Source organism: Momordica charantia (assembly GCF_013281855.1).
Source record: "Momordica charantia cultivar OHB3-1 chromosome 11 unlocalized genomic scaffold, Mcharantia_2.0 BLBB01000011.1, whole genome shotgun sequence".
Lineage (NCBI taxonomy): Eukaryota > Viridiplantae > Streptophyta > Magnoliopsida > Cucurbitales > Cucurbitaceae > Momordica > Momordica charantia.
In genome coordinates this window covers 2,017,706-2,033,282 of record NW_028275159.1, presented here as the reverse complement: position 1 = coordinate 2,033,282, position 15,577 = coordinate 2,017,706, and the positions used below count along the sequence as shown (strand labels likewise).

Here is a 15,577-nt window from a genome sequence, read left to right as displayed (position 1 = left end):
TGGACGATAGAGGAGGACATAAGAGAAATAGGTAAAAATGTGTTACAACTTCAATCACATTGGTATCAAAGTTCTAACTCATCTTTTATCAGAAAAAAAAAAATTTCTAACTTATTTGAGGTGCGTTGATGTTACTTGATGACATAATAGGTGGTAAAAATATTTTTTTTACAACAACAATAATTTTTTCTTATATAAATTATATACTATAATTGTTAATAAAATACCAAAAATATCATTTCACATGGAACGACAAAATTTCTGAAACTTTTCTTTTCATACAAGGAATTTATCATAATTTGTTAACCATTATTTTTCAAAAGAAAATCTTTTATTTTGGTTTTCTAAGTTTCGAAATGAAAAGTAACATACACATAACGTACATGAAGAGGATTCTTGAAATAATTTTCAAAATATTCCCATCCCTCTACGAACGACACATCGACTTATAGAGAGAGAGGGGCCTGCGTGTGCTCATCAGAATCTGCTAGAACCATCTGGCTACGCAGTAATTTGCAAGCATATTCCACTTAGAAAACCGATAATCGCAAGGGAAAAAACTCTGCCCCGGATTTCTCATGTATAAACCAAGACCTCAAGGTAAAGTTCAAGATGATGCCGTGGACTCTTCAAAATCGGACATGATGGAGGCTGAATTTGCGTCTAGCAGAGCCGGCGACGGCGATGCTGTCCGGGAATTACTCACATTGGCTCGTCAATTCATCAATCAACGAAACCCTTCCCAAGCCCTCCAAGCGGTATGTTGAACAAAAACTTCTCTCTCTTGAATTCTTGTTCTCGCCGCTCGAAATCTTTCTTTGGTCTATCCTCGTCCTTTCAAAAGCTTTCTGTGATTGCTTATTTATACATACCTAGCTTCTTGGTTATCTTTGAATTATAAATTGTTGAGTTTCTGTAAATTAAATTACTTCAGTTAAGTTCCGGTTGACAAGTGGTATATAGGCTCACCTCCTCGCTTCCCACATTGGGAAAAGACTTCACCTTCAACGGATACTTATCTTGATGTACTTTTGTTGGGTAGTATTAGCCTCACTATTATCGTATTCTTATAAAATTCTTGAAATACCTACCAAAGAGTCCCCTTTTCGACATCCCAATTTACTCTGAAGCAAGCCGATTCAAAACCATCACAGACTGGAGAACAGCCTGCCTATATCCATCCCTGAAAATGCTAACCCGAAGTTAGAGTGATACATCTTTTATAGTATTAACATACAGGAATATGTGAAGCTCAAGAGAGAGGGTAATTTATGAACACAAGTGGTTTAAAGAAGAGAAAATGTATTCGAATGCTTCATTTAGTGGTCGTACTTGGAAGAATTACATTGATGAAAATGCTAGTTCCCAATTATGATAAGTCTAGCAGCGAATAATTTTGCTGTTCTTTTGTATGGCGCTGACAGGAATAATAGCACTGCAGACCTCAGTTATAATGGAGTAGATTTTCGGGAAATTAAGTAGTATTAGCCACACTGGTAAATGGATTATGATTTTTTTCTTATAGAATTCTTAGAATACCTTCCAAATTGTCCCCCTTCTTACATCCCTATTTTCTCTGTAGCAAGCCTCTAAGAAGCCATCACATTCTGTAGCCTTTTTATCCTCAATGTTGAGGGTAGCTTGCTTGATTTCCATCCCTGAAAGTGATCTTTACAGCCAGTCCAGGCTACTCAGCAGAGTACTAGGCAAGGCGACCAGGAAATTGTTGACCAAAAATCTTGGTCAATGGCCTTGAAGGGGTTGCTGTGAAAGTCCATTTGTTTCTAGTAAGATCTCCAGAATCGTGTGGTCTACCATCATCTGTTTCCAGTTTACAGACAAAGCTCCTAACTCCTGCCAATCTTGAGAAGGATTTGAATACTGCTGTTTCCTTCTCTTTGATGTTTTGGTCATTGATATTTTCATGTGTTGGATTCTATGATTGTATCAATCAAGTTGCAGTGAATTTTCATTTGGTATTCTGAACAGTTGCAAAATAAATCTGTCATCATGAGCAGATTACATTCATCTTTATGCTGGATGATGGATTTCATGCCATATTGAATCTGTGTCAGAACTAAAAACCTGCACTCGGATTTGTTGACAGTCTTTTGAAACAGGGGAACATACACCTTGAATTTAAATGTTATAGAACTTTCTGTCTGTTTATCTCAATGTTTCTTGTACATATAGTTATGAATTGTGTTTTACTTAATATACCATAAGCTCTGTACATCATTCTGAATGAGCCAGGTATTAATAGATCTATTATAATAATAGCTTAAAGAGGAAAGGATAATAGAAATGCTTGCATTTGTAGTCAGCTCAGAATGCCCCACTCAACATGCTAAATCATGGATGAAGCATATGAGTCGATCGATTAGAGTACTGATAGGAACAATAAATTTTGTTGATAGCTTTCACCACCTTGCAGGTTGTAACGGCAATGAGAACCCAAGGTGGAGATGCAGCAGTCTTTCAATCTTTGCACCGTGCCCGCGAGTTGTACCGAACTCGATTACAGGAGAGTGCTGATGTTGATCAGCTAGCTTCTTTGTTTGCAGAGTGTGCTATAGCTGAAGCCCAGCCTCTGAACCCCGAGCCTCCAGAAAGTAACATTTCTGGCCCGTCAGTTATGGATGCTCATGGAAATTCTATACTGGCGGAAACTGGTAGGATGCAGATTGTTATGGATGCATTCTCAGATGGGAGCAGTTTTATTTGTTTGCGATGTGGTGGTCTTGTTAGTAACCATCGCAAGGATGAGCATTATGCATATTGGTGTGCCCAGATTTAATTTGTAGTTGAGAATAAATGCTCACTCTTCAGTCAAAATCCCCAAAAACTTGTATTTGTGTCTTTGTTCTGTACATGGCACAGCTGCTTTTATGTTGGCAACACCGCCAATTGTTGTTAGTGGGTCCTCCCTTGGGTAGCTGGCAACATCTTCCTCTGTACAAGAGAGAAATATAAAGTATTAATATGATCAATATGGTGTGCCAAGATCATTTTGATGCATCAATTTTCTTTCTGAAGGGACAATGAGCAGTCCCTCCCCATGTCTGGGCAGAAATGCATGTATTGTGATAACAGTGATTTTCATTCTTGTTTTTGTATTAACTTATCATTTTTTAGGCTTGCGCATTTCTGCAGATAACACGGTCTGGTGAATGGTAGTTGCCATATTCTTCTTGTTTGATTCTCATGCAGAAAATATTGGTCATACTTGATTATTTGTTCACTCCGATTGTGTTCATAATTTTCTTTGAGATACCAAGTCTAGGGAGACACTGAAAAGTACCAGTAGCAACTTGTATCTTGTCCCCTATTTAAATTAATGTTTTATTCATGAACTTCCAAAACTTTGTTAATTGATTGGAAGGGTCCCTGTCGTTTGATTGTTACTTGTTGAAGTGCAACTACGACAGACTAAAAAATGTATCCCCTTGTCTTGCTGATAAAAGAGATCCTCAGTTAGCTTTACTTTCTCTAAAAGATCAGTAGAATACATATATTTGCTTAAGCTTCTTTCTTTACTTTCCCAAGAAAGAAGCTTTGTAAATCAAGATCAAACAGTGACCTTGTTTAAGATTGTAATATGGTTATCAACTTATTCATTTGAGCTCTCTGAGATGATAACAACACCCAGGTGAAACTTGAATTAATATGTATGCAATCAATACTGGATCTTGTAAAGAGAGGTTATTCTGCTCTTGAACCATTTAAACCAAGTGAATGAACAAAATCAGAACCATTCAGATCATACTCTCAGAGCCCTTTTGTAGCCCATTTACTGTTTTTGTGCACTTGAACCACAGGGATATTACCATGACTCACTGGTTGCTCCCTTCACTGCAAATGACACGTGGGAAAGGGCTATCGCTAAATCTCCCATTCTAAAGAAAGACAAAGTGGCAATGAAACTCTAGTACTAGTAGTTTAACCTTCGAGTTTAACAATTGTAGGGTAGAGAATTGAACCATCGACCTTTGAGATGATAATAAATATTTTATCGATTAAGTTATACTTAGATTGTATGGCTTGACAATTTGGTTAAACGTTAATATAGTTCAAATTACCAGGATGAAAATTCTTATAAGTATCTTTGCTCTATTATCTCATTAGAGTTTCTTTGCATACCTATTTGCAACCAATTTTATGTGGTTTATATACCAAACCCCATGTTTGATTGTGAATAACATTGGATGCATCTTGGATCCCATTTTTCAAGTTCGACAAAAAAAAAAAAAAAAGTCACATCTTTATTTATTGATACCCGATCACTATTCTTCTACAGTTCAAACATTGGATGCTACAAATTCCCATGTTTTGGTTGGATGTCCGCAACTCAATCACTATTCTCAATAATTTTTGACAGGAATTGATTTTAACTACCAGGGCTAAATTATATATATTTTTTTGGGAACAATGTTCTCAATCTTTTTGTCCATTATAATTTCCATCAAGATTGTTTATTTTTTTATTTTTATATCTGTGTGTTCAGGTCCATTATAATTTCCATCAAGATTGTTTATTTTTTTATTTTTATATCTGTGTGTTCAGGTCAGCTGTGTTCAGGTCAGCTTACGTGTACCTCGATTAATTATAGGTCAACCGATTGTTTATCTTTGTCCTTTGAAGTTTGAATGCATCTTGAAGAGTGAGGTATTTCATTCATATCATTGTCGGATTCGTCTGGAAGAGAACCTAGAAAAGATTCTGAAAACAAAAGACAACTGAAGCAAACTCTGTGTACACTTATAAAGATTGATTTAAAGATTCTACTTTTGCTTCAATACAAATACATTTACATAGCTTCAGTCCTCACGTAATAAGATTAGTGTCACACAAAAAGACGTAAAACATATTAGAAAGAATTCTGTTTTTTTTTTCCTCCAGCCTAATAGTTTCTTTCAACAATCAATATTGTACTCAAAACGAAGAAAGACCAAATGACTAAAAAAAGGAAAATAACTTCCGTACGTATTCCTGCATTCCTTTTCTTGTTATTGACAAGATATACAAAGGAGGGGGAAAAAACATTAGAAAACTTTCTTGAGCGAGTTCTCTATCCATTACATCTATGCTCGCCCTGTTCCGCACTTGCGGCCTTCTTTAGCAAGTCGGGTGACCCCATTTCGCAGCATCCAAACAAGCTTTACAAGATGCTTTGAATGCGATTACCGCAACGAAAAAGAATCCAAAATCACAAATCTACCAAAATGGTTTTCCATTGAAGAAATATGCAGAGATCACAAAAGTCTGACTTCAGCTGCTGCCATTGGAGAAAGATCATGTCAGGTTCAAGTAGATACAAATGGATGAATCAGAAGTCATTAAGATATAAAATGAGCATTCAAAGGCAGCCTCGCATTCAATGGGTCATAATTGCAAGTGAACTTTACCAGGGAAATCTATGGAACATTAGCAGGATTCTAACCTCAATCCAATTGAATGCAATGGATTGGAAAATCATGAAGAATACCTGCACTTATTGCAATTTGTTCCTGTGACATGAGGTGGAATCATAATTGAAAGTCAAAAATGATATCTGGGGACGATGAACCCGAAACCACCAAATATCACATCCCAGCAGGCAGAGCATGCGGTCGAGGCCTTGATCTCATAATTGTTTCGTCACTATGTCTGATCCATTCTGAAAGTCTCCATGGTTTCTGCCATTTCCATTTAAACTGTAACAGCCATTGATGATGACTTCTCTTCCATCTCCATAGTTTCCCAGCTTGTCCCACAGTTGCAAACTTCTTCATCGACAAGTTTCCAATTGGTACCATCTGCATCAACAGCACCATTCTTAGATGCGAGCTCAACTCCTATGACAGTAAATGAATGGGGGAAAACTGGATACCTTTCGTGTCTGATCTAAGAATGCTGCAGAATCTCTAACGGCGCCATTAGCAATTCCTGGTGTATACTTGAGTTGCTTCGGTGCTGGTACTGACATTGGGGACAAGGGACCACTCAATTCATCAGCGAAGTGTTTCAATGAGGGTGGTGAGCTCTCATGTTCATGATGTACCTGAAACGAATTAATACCGCCAATAAGATAGATTTTTGCATATGTTTACAACAGATGTTCAGGGATGGGAAATGGTAAGGTCAAACAAAACTATTAAAGAGAACTAGATGTAGGTATTTCTATCCATCACCAATTGAATATAAATCTCAAGTTGCCAATGATTACTTCATCAATGCGACACTGAGAGTTTCAAATTTTCTAGCATTATATTACACAAAATGGTGACTGGTTTTATGCCATTTCCGTTACTGTCCATGACTATGCACCACATTATGAGATTTCATTGAATATTTTTTTGAACTGAGATTTCATTGAACACTTCGCAGCATTGGTCTTACTAGGTCCTAAAAGAGATTTTGATTAGGTCCTATAACTTCAGCATCAATGTATGAAGTACCAGCGATTTTTAATATTTCAATTTGAACGGTTTGTATTCATACCAAATCAGCAACTAAGCAGAAATATAGACCTTGACAGGTAAACAAAAGTATGATTTCGTAGCTTTATACATGCAGCATGGAAAAGCCAAATTTAGGGAACATAAATCTCACCGTTGCAGATGTAGCCAATGCAAACGCAACAGCCTTCTCTCGCAATTTTAGCTCCTTCTCCACTTCCTTTCTCCGTGTCTCACTCTGCCGCAATAGTCCAACTAGTTCTTTCAGTTGCTCCTTCATTTCCCTAGTTTCAAGTTCTTTTTCCCATAGTTGGCACCTGTAAATGACGAGCATAGTGAAATCTATAATTTAGTTCTGAGGTGATTAACAGGTGATTAACAGGTGCAGGAAGTTAAAGCTGATGCTTGTCCAATGAATAAGTTATGAAGACTTTTCCAGTTTTTAGATTAATGAAGCACTAGTACTTACAATCCAAGAAATTAAAATGTATCTTTAATATCTGCTAAAGGAACAGAATAATTACCGAGCATCTGCAAGAGAATTGAACATGTATTGAAGCAAATTCTTTGCATCTCCCATGGAGCGCAACTGGTTCCAACGTCCACGGTTGGTGAAAGCACGCTCCCTTTCCTCTGCCTCTGAAAGTTGTGAAGCCATCGCCACAAGGGAATTTGAGGATATGCTTAGCATGTTCTCAAGTGAAGTTATTCTGGCCATTCTTGCAGTTGGTGACATGGAGGAAACTCTGATTATGCAAAAGACAAATTATAAACTATCCACTTCATTATGTGAGAACCTAGAAGGTGAATTATTTAGTTAGAACATAATTCTTACCTAGCGAAACCATTTTTTCCTCTTGGAGGGCTGAGGCCCTTTGCAGCAAACTCATCCACTTGCCTTAGGATGGATAACTCTTCCGCCAGTGCAGCTCGCCTGCATTGCAGAATAATCAATATATATTATATTGAAAGTTTATTTCACTCAAAATACAATCTGACGTCCAGTAAAACACATACACTTGGCTTTGCTTTTCATATTCAAAACGAACTTCATGCACGTTCACCATCACTTCCAACTCATGGTCAAGCCAGCGTTGTAGAGATTTCTCATTGCTCTGAAAAGAGAAGATTACATTAGAAACGGAATTGAGATGAGATAATAGGGAGGAAATCAATGAAACGGTCCAGAAAATAATACCTGCCCGTTCATTCCATTTCCATTCGTAATACCTGAAAAAATAACCAAAAAATAATTGAATTTCAAATTAATTCAATGATATAAGCAGGAAAATGGTTCTTAGGAACAAACAATGCATTTTCAAGTTATATAAACTCGCATTGCCTTACAAAAGTTACTCGTTAAGAAGATACCTGAATTTTCACGACCATTAGATTTACGAGCTTCAAGTAGTTCTTTTAGCCTCTTGGTGGCCATTGCAGCCTCCTCTGTTTTCCTTTGAAGAACCTGAAACCAATACGTGCATATTGATTTAGATGGCCATGGCAAGAAATAACATTTACCAGTCCAAAAGGTGGCACAAATTTTACATGCAGAACTCCAATTGCTAATCCATCAAAAGAAAAGTAACAAATATTTTTAAAATCTCTTATATGGAAACCTAGAATTCAAAACTAAGCATCCAAACCATTTGAGCGTTGTTACCACTTACCAAAGAGACGCCCATTTCATCTAACCCGTATTGAAGCCTACTTTCTACCATAATATCCTACTATAGTACTATCTAACCATCATGATAAACGTGCTTGGTCAGAGGTGCAGAAAATAAGACTGATAGATGATGAATAAGAAGGCGTGCAGCAATGAAGTACTCACCATTTTCTGCCGCTGATTTAGAGCTTGCAGTTTGTGCCTTTCATATTCATTTCTCCTACCCTCCTTTCTTAGCTGTTTTGCAAAGTTGTCAACAAAAATAGTGAATAACAGATATAAAGATACATAATTGATCCACTCAGAAGTTATGCATAATGAGACGAAATACACTTTTTATTATTGCAGCCAAAAACTGTAACACTGGAAGCCAACACAACCCAATCTTTCTGTACAGAATATAGGGACACTATATGAGGGGACAAATCAAACCAATCCCTTGACCTAGTATGGACACCATCATTTTGAACACTGTGATCTTTTATGTAGGTATTTCATGTGGCTAGGAGAAGGTCCTTTTCCTTCCCAAATGTATGGATGATGAATTAGATGTGATTCAGTTTCTCTATGCTACAAAACTAATTTCACATTTTAACATAGCATCGCAGACTATCACGTTTAATGACCAATTGCAAGGTAGACTTCGTATGCTTCTGATACCTTCCCTCCCATATAATATATAATCCACCAATCTGTCCCTTTTATGTATCTAATAGAAAACCCCACAATCCAATGTTTGATTAGAAGAATTTCCTTTAAAGATCTTGTCATCTTCTTAATTGAAATTGTTTGAGTTTTACTTATTTGCTGACTAAGTTCAGAGGTCAAATGACCTCGGACCGTCAAATATTAGATAATAGTTGTATAATCAGATAAAAATAATAAAGGAGAGTAGAATATTTAGCTAATACCAAATTCTTCTCAAGTAAAACTACAATAGAACAGGGGAAATTTTTCTTTTCTCTTTCTTTCTTTATATTCTGGACCTCTGGTAGTTGAATTACCTGTAGGAGCTCCTTTTCACGAGATGCTTTCCACTGTCGAAATTGTTCTGCCTCTTGTTTCATCCTTTGTTGTAATTGAACCTTCAAATTACAAGACTCAGAAGATGGAGAAAAAATAACGGAAGTAAATATACGCAAGAAATAAAGAATATACCTTCTGAGCCTTTATGAATTGAATCTCGTCCTGCAATTTTCTTGCTGCTTCATCACTTTTTTGTTTTTGCTTTAGTAGCTGAACCTGGTTTTCCTGTTTCTTCTTAAGTTCAAGAATCTGGGATAAATAGGTTAAAAAAATTAAAATGTTTACAACTTAGATTGGAGGGATTTCTTTCTCATACAAAAAACAGGGCCGTTCAGGAAAGAGAGGAATTTAGTCACCTGAGCCTCAAGGGTTTTAAGTTTTTGGGAATGTATGTCATGTAATTTCTGTGTTTGACCATCAGAACAAGCAGCCAGGTTTTCAACTTCAGTTAACAAGCGATCCCTCTCTTGCTGCAGGAGTGCAAAGAATGAAAAAAAAAAAAAAAAAAAAAGTTTCACCAGAAACATGATAAAGATTCTATTGAAGTAGAGGTTAACCTGGACAGCTCTTTTCTCATCTTCCAGCTCCACGATTTTCTTCCCAAAATGCTGCTTGAGAGCTGCTGTGTCAAATCCTCCAAAAAGTTTCATTTCCGACTACAAAGTCAATAACATGTAAATTAGAACGATATAGAAGGACAAAAGTGCTTATTGCAATCTGCATATTATCATAGATATAGCATCAGTTATGATATGACGCTAATTTGAAATGGAAAAGCATGCACTTAAACCATAAGAAAAGGGAACAAAAAGAAGACAAATCAAACAGATGGCCAGAATGATACAACTATGGTTTACAGTAAACCATTACCAAAGGCTGTATCCAAAATTAAAATGTAATTGCTAAATATCAGCAGTCAATGCTTTCTACACAACACACATGTAATTACCAAATCATCATCACAAGTTTTCTGTTAGCCTCATAAAATTTACGGTTTTTTTTTTCAATAAGAAACGAAAATTTACGGTTTAAAATTGATACTGTTGCCATGATTCAAAATTTACCTCTTTCTGCTCTAGACGTTTATTTAGTTCGTGTAATTCTTTGTCCATGCTATTCTGTAAAAGTGTATGCTCCCATTCTTTTGCCACCTCTTCATCAATTTCACGGGAATCCCCTGCCAACTTGGAAACCATAATTAGTAAAAACGATTCGAACAATACATGGAAAGGAAAGGAACATTTTACTAGTAAACTTAATGTCAGAAAAGATAATCAAGACTCAGTCACAGTTAAGCTTCGAAAATTGATGAAAAGTGAAGATATTGGGAAGTCTAAATTACATAAGGCCATACCTGACATGGTTTCGCCCATTTGAAAATCAGGTGATTCAATACTTTGCAAGCCCCTTTTGAGCCTATCACTTTTCACAGAGCAATTTATAAGTCCATCGCTTTTCACAGAGCAATTTATACCATCCTGAAAGATGAGGTTCAAGGTTCACATAAGAACTTGCTGACAGATATAACATTATACATATTCATGTAAGCAACGAAAAAGGTTGAGGCGGTTCACATACTTGGGCATCTGTTTCACATTGCTCCACAATACTGCATCTACTACGGTATTCGTGAAGCTCACGACACAGATCCTGATTCGCTGCTTCAAGCCAGGCAACCCTTTCCTTGAGAACCTATCACAATGTTTTACAAATTACATCTTATTCTAAACGAAACGTCCAACTATATATATATATATATATATATTTTGTAATCATGTACCTGAACTTCATCGGATGAAGACCCTCCACGTGCAAAAAGTTCTGCCTGCAGATATTCTAGTTGTTGTCGCATCTTTAGCATCTCATTGGACATGGGATCCCTGTTAACCTGGTCAGAAGAAAAGAAATATACACCCGGCTATTCATTATGGAAAAAGTACAGTATTCAGAAGTCAAAAAGACAAAGAAGGGAATTTCCATATACTTACAACTGGCTTGTTTTGGATATTACGAGCTCGATTTGCATATTTCAAAGTGTTGAGAGTTTCCTCGGCATTAATATCAGCGGGGCTGATGCAGGCTAAGATAGCAAAAAAATTGTATTATAGGAAGTACTTAATATTAATAACTTTTACCAAATAACAATAGCCTAAGCACATGAAATTTTCAGACACAGGAGAAGAAGGAAACTATGGGTTATTGAAGATAAAGCTCAGCAACTGAAGAGGAAAATATCAATTGTAAGGCAATCAGTATTAGAGCCTTCTATTTACTCCAATCCAAATGCTCTGACAAAGAGCTTTACTGCCAATCAAGCATAAGATTCTGGCTTTACCACCAATAGTGAAGCCATAAAAGATCTTAAAATGAGAATCCTAATACCCCAAGAAAAGCTGAAAGAGAAGCCAAAGGTCTTTGAGGAGATGATTTGGCTTGCAAAGACAAAAGAGCAATGAACGTGATGGCTAAGATCTTCTTCATTTATTATACAATTCAAACATAATTGGTAGAAGAAAGAAATGTGTGAGTTCTTTCTGTGAGATATGCAAGTGGCAATAGAGAGGAAGATCAAACTTATGTGAAAGGTTACAGACAGTAAGATGCACTCATTTCAAATATTGGCCAAAACAATGCCCTAATATTTCAGCTTTCAACAGAGGGAACACGTGGGTGGGGTTAAGAAGGACAAGGAGAAGCAGAATTGATCTGACAAAGAAGAAAGAGATACATTTATGCTTCAGACTATGACAAAAAATACAAGTTTACCTATCATAACAGTTCTGCTGTTACCACCAAGAGAGTCCTGCAAAATGGAGAAATTTTATTAGACTCAAAATAGGGGGAGGAGGGGTGCAAACAAACAAGTTTCTTGAGGATCCGATGATTCTCTCTGGGCTAAAACAATTTTCTTGAGTGCATCTTTCAATGGGATTCTTTTATCAGGTTACTCATTCCTACAAGTTAGTGGTAGTCTGCATGGTCCTCGGGCATAGGTTCGGGTGGTAAATATTTAGTGATCCATTTTCTTTTTCAATTATGAAATTATTCAACCTGGAAGTTCATTTCAGAATTCCTCTAATTTTCTGTTTTTCTACCTTTTGAATTATAGTAGAAGAGGATGGCTAGTCCGAAGAAGATTCAAGTTAAAAAGATTGGCTACACTGAAACTGAACCTGTAAGAGTCGAGTCAGTTTACTGTCCCTATATGGAACATGAACCCCTTCTTTGCGCTTCTTCTCATCACCAAGAGCACTGATGACGTTACCAAGTGCAAGAAGACCCTTATTTATATGAACTCCTGTTTAAAAAGGAAAAAATTGATGAGTAAATAAATAAATACATGCATGCATAAAAAAAACACCCATGAGTGATGTGCCATTCCACCTACCTTCCTTGAAACGTAAACCATCAGAACCTGTTCTCTTGGCTCGTTCAGACCCAGCTAGATCTACCAAGTGCAACTTTGCACACAAATACTCTTCACTCATATTGTCAATATGTCCCTCTCCAGGAAAAGCTGGATTAAGTTTACGCATTTGCTCTAATGTGATGGTGAAGATGGCATGTGAGCGACTAAGGACGGATCATAAAAGCCAGCAACAGAGCCAGCATTTCAGATTCTCATTTCATATAAGTTTCCAAAAGAGTTCAAAATAAACAAGCTTTATATTTCATAAAATAAAATATTTATATGCTATCACCGGACTATATGAAAGGACTTTTCATTGTTTATTCTCATTACTCATCATTGGTGTTTCCAGTAATTTATCATTGAAACAGTCAAGAAACATTCACTGACATGTTAAAACATTGATGAAATCTATTATATCAGCCACAGGATGAGGTTTATCATTTATAGAATCTACAAGTTTTACAGAAATGGTAAGCATAGTTTTACTTACCATACAGAAGATAAGGCATGCAAACCTATCATGAACTAGAATTAGGTTCATTCTACACAGAAAGTAATTAATTGAAGACTCAGAAAGGCCCCCATATCTGATAAGATTATACAACAGGTTCTAACATTTTCCTCAAAACCTACCCAGAATTTTTGTACGTGACTAGCAGAAATTTCAAGAGCCACACTTTTTCCTAGACATTAAATGCCTGAAAGAAATAGCTTTGGATGTTCATTTGGAAGTTTTACCTTGACTGATTATTCATATTCGTACTTCCTGTAGCCCTGCTCAGTGACCCTTGCTCCAGACAAGAAGCCATCTCTTTCAGTGTGTTTACACTAACTTCAGTGGATCCTGCTAGAGTGATAACACCATTTGATGATTCACGAATTTGTATTGGTGGTTTCCCAGGTAGATTTACTTTCCCTGCATGTCCATTTGCACCCTCTACTTTGCTAAAAGAAGTAGGATCTAGCAGGTCTCGTACCTCTTCCTTGAGAATCTTTCCATAAAAAAAATTTTAGTAAGAGCTTTGCACTAAAGACTTAAAAATGCTTGGGAGAATAGATTAGAAAAAAGAGTCGTCAAGGGAAGGGTCATGACAACAACCTCAATAAAGGAAACATGTAATTGAAATTCCATTTGATTCTTTAGAGTTTCAATCTTGCCGAACAGGATATTCATGACTTGAGGGATGATTCCTGTTGTCTGACAACCATCCTTAAAACCTGTGCCCATGGTATAAGTTTTCCCAGATCCAGTCTGCATCAATCAAAATTATCAACTAAGAGGAGAAACTGTATGAGACGTGACTTCATAACAACAGCGCTGCTCTGAAGTTACTTTACCTGGCCATAAGCTAGAACAGTAGCATTATAGCCTTGGAATAGACCATCTACAAGCGGAGAAACACATTCTTCAAACATCGCCAATGAGGGTGAACCCGTGCTTCCATAGACATGATCAAATGTAAATGAATGGGATCCAATTTGTACCTGCTCCGTAGTCAAAATGACATGTAATCCCACTAATTAATAAACTTAGATACCCATACATGTACATTTGTGACTCTACTTGTATGTGCATATCAAAGTGAAGTTGAAGCAACGATTTAAAATTCAGGTAGTTAAATTTTCCTAGGATCTTTTGGCAGTAGTGTAATTTAAGAATGTCTAAGATGCTGCAAAGCTCAAGTGCTGAGGCATAGTTTCCAGCAAAACAAGCTGGCATGACATAAAACCAGTTCTACGCTTTCTTCCATTCAAATTATAACTATTTTCTATCTCATTATACCACCCAATAAGTTGCAAAAACTGTTGACCTAGCCAAAATAATACCAGTTCGAAAGAATATGTGACAGAGATGTTCATTTTATGAAGTTGGGATCTTAAATTGACTCGCGAATTTGTAACTAAAGTAGTTTTGGTTGATTCTTCATTAGGTGAATGGAAAAGGGATGCAAGTAAAACTCTTTAAGTTGAAAAATGAAAAATAATTGACTCGAAAGATGAAAGATGGAACCCATCTGACCAGCAGACCTCCCACCCCCAGCAATAGTAACACGCCGACGAGGCGTTGATTAAGTACCGGGATTGGGAAAATTACCAAAAGGAACCAAAAAGACTGAGTCGGTTGTTCAAGTACTACTTTAATACAATGTCGTCATCAGCCCCCGTATTACCGTAGTAATTGTTCATAAGAATCCAGAAATTTTTTGAAGTTACTGAGTTACTCCCCCTTCCCCCCAATAACAATCGGAAGCTGTGGCAGTGGAAAATCATCCGGACAGGAGGCTCAATCAACAAAATACACCCAAAAAAAAAAAAAAAAATCGCGTTGCCTATTATGGCATGCATATTGCATAGCTAGATCTAGATCTCTGGGAACTTAAAAATCTTTAAATGGACGGGAAGAAATAATTCCCTCTGGAGAAAGTAGTCATTGAGAAGCACAAGTGCAGAATCCCCCTCCCCGCCTCACCCCACAACCAAATCGAGAGCTGTGAGCTACCCAGATGGAAAGTGTGAGAGAGTGAAAAGTGTACCTGAGGCTTCCCGGAGATGACGGTGACGCAATCCTTACACCCCTGAAGCCGCTCGTCGCCGATGAGCGGGCGGATGTGGACGGCGACCTTGACGCAACAATCCTCCCCAGCTTCCATAAGAAGCAGCCAGAGGGAGAGTAGAAGAAAGACAATGTTGGAAAAGAAAATTCCAGAAAGAGGAAGAAGAAGAAGAAGAGATGCAGGGCAGGGCAGTAAGATTATGTACGTGTGACTCTAAAGATCAATTTTTTTGGAAAACCGTTCGCATTGTCTGAAAATTTCGGAGGAGGGTAGGATCAGAAAGTGATACAGCAACCAGAAGAGGCCAAAAGAAGCTAAAAAAAAATCCTGAGCTTCAGACAATGTAAGAAAAAAGAAAGTGAAATAGTTTGAGAGGACAAGGGGAAGCTAAGAGATCAAGAGGGAGGGGTAGTTGAGGAATTAGAGGGCTATAGGGTTATAACTGCAGGAAGTAACTGCTAGGACAACAACCACTATC

General features: G+C 37.1%; 2 protein-coding genes across 3 annotated transcripts; one reads left to right on the top strand and one right to left on the bottom strand.

The window, feature by feature from the left end:
* Positions 1–408: 408 nt before the first annotated feature.
* LOC111012957 (uncharacterized) lies at positions 409–3,008 on the top strand. The gene is made up of 2 exons (XM_022287275.2): positions 409–758; positions 2,435–3,008. Exons 1-2 carry the CDS (start codon positions 579–581, stop codon positions 2,795–2,797), a joined length of 543 nt encoding a protein of 180 aa, XP_022142967.1. The 5' UTR covers positions 409–578; the 3' UTR covers positions 2,798–3,008.
* A 1,729-nt stretch (positions 3,009–4,737) lies between these two features.
* On the bottom strand, positions 4,738–15,492 carry FRA1 (P-loop containing nucleoside triphosphate hydrolases superfamily protein). 2 transcript variants are annotated; one of them, XM_088119628.1, is made up of 26 exons: positions 15,079–15,492; positions 13,883–14,029; positions 13,644–13,796; positions 13,283–13,536; positions 12,521–12,705; positions 12,306–12,430; positions 11,899–11,935; positions 11,121–11,212; positions 10,913–11,020; positions 10,711–10,824; positions 10,487–10,610; positions 10,197–10,309; positions 9,690–9,788; positions 9,489–9,602; positions 9,265–9,381; positions 9,111–9,191; positions 8,272–8,343; positions 7,809–7,902; positions 7,636–7,667; positions 7,455–7,552; positions 7,273–7,371; positions 6,962–7,183; positions 6,592–6,754; positions 5,870–6,040; positions 5,486–5,795; positions 4,738–5,275 (listed from the first exon to the last, which is right to left on the bottom strand). In XM_088119628.1, the coding sequence occupies exons 1-25, from the start codon at positions 15,193–15,195 to the stop codon at positions 5,583–5,585; spliced, it is 3,144 nt and encodes a 1,047-aa protein (XP_087975754.1). In that variant the 5' UTR covers positions 15,196–15,492; the 3' UTR covers positions 4,738–5,275; positions 5,486–5,582. The 2 variants fall into 2 exon arrangements, with proteins under 2 accessions (XP_087975754.1, XP_087975755.1); XM_088119629.1 differs by having other exon boundaries at positions 4,738–5,272.
* Between the last annotated feature and the right edge of the window lie 85 nt (positions 15,493–15,577).

Coding starts and splice junctions, on each gene's coding strand:
- LOC111012957 (XM_022287275.2), top strand. CDS start 579: ATGTATAAACCAAGACCTCAAGGTAAAGTTCAAGATGATGCCGTGGAC. Junction 759..2,434: donor CTTCCCAAGCCCTCCAAGCG/GTATGTTGAACA, acceptor ACCACCTTGCAG/GTTGTAACGGCAATGAGAAC.
- FRA1 (XM_088119628.1), bottom strand. CDS start 15,195: ATGGAAGCTGGGGAGGATTGTTGCGTCAAGGTCGCCGTCCACATCCGC. Junction 14,030..15,078: donor TCATCTCCGGGAAGCCTCAG/GTACACTTTTCA, acceptor ACTACGGAGCAG/GTACAAATTGGATCCCATTC. Junction 7,903..8,271: donor TAAATCAGCGGCAGAAAATG/GTGAGTACTTCA, acceptor TATTGGTTTCAG/GTTCTTCAAAGGAAAACAGA.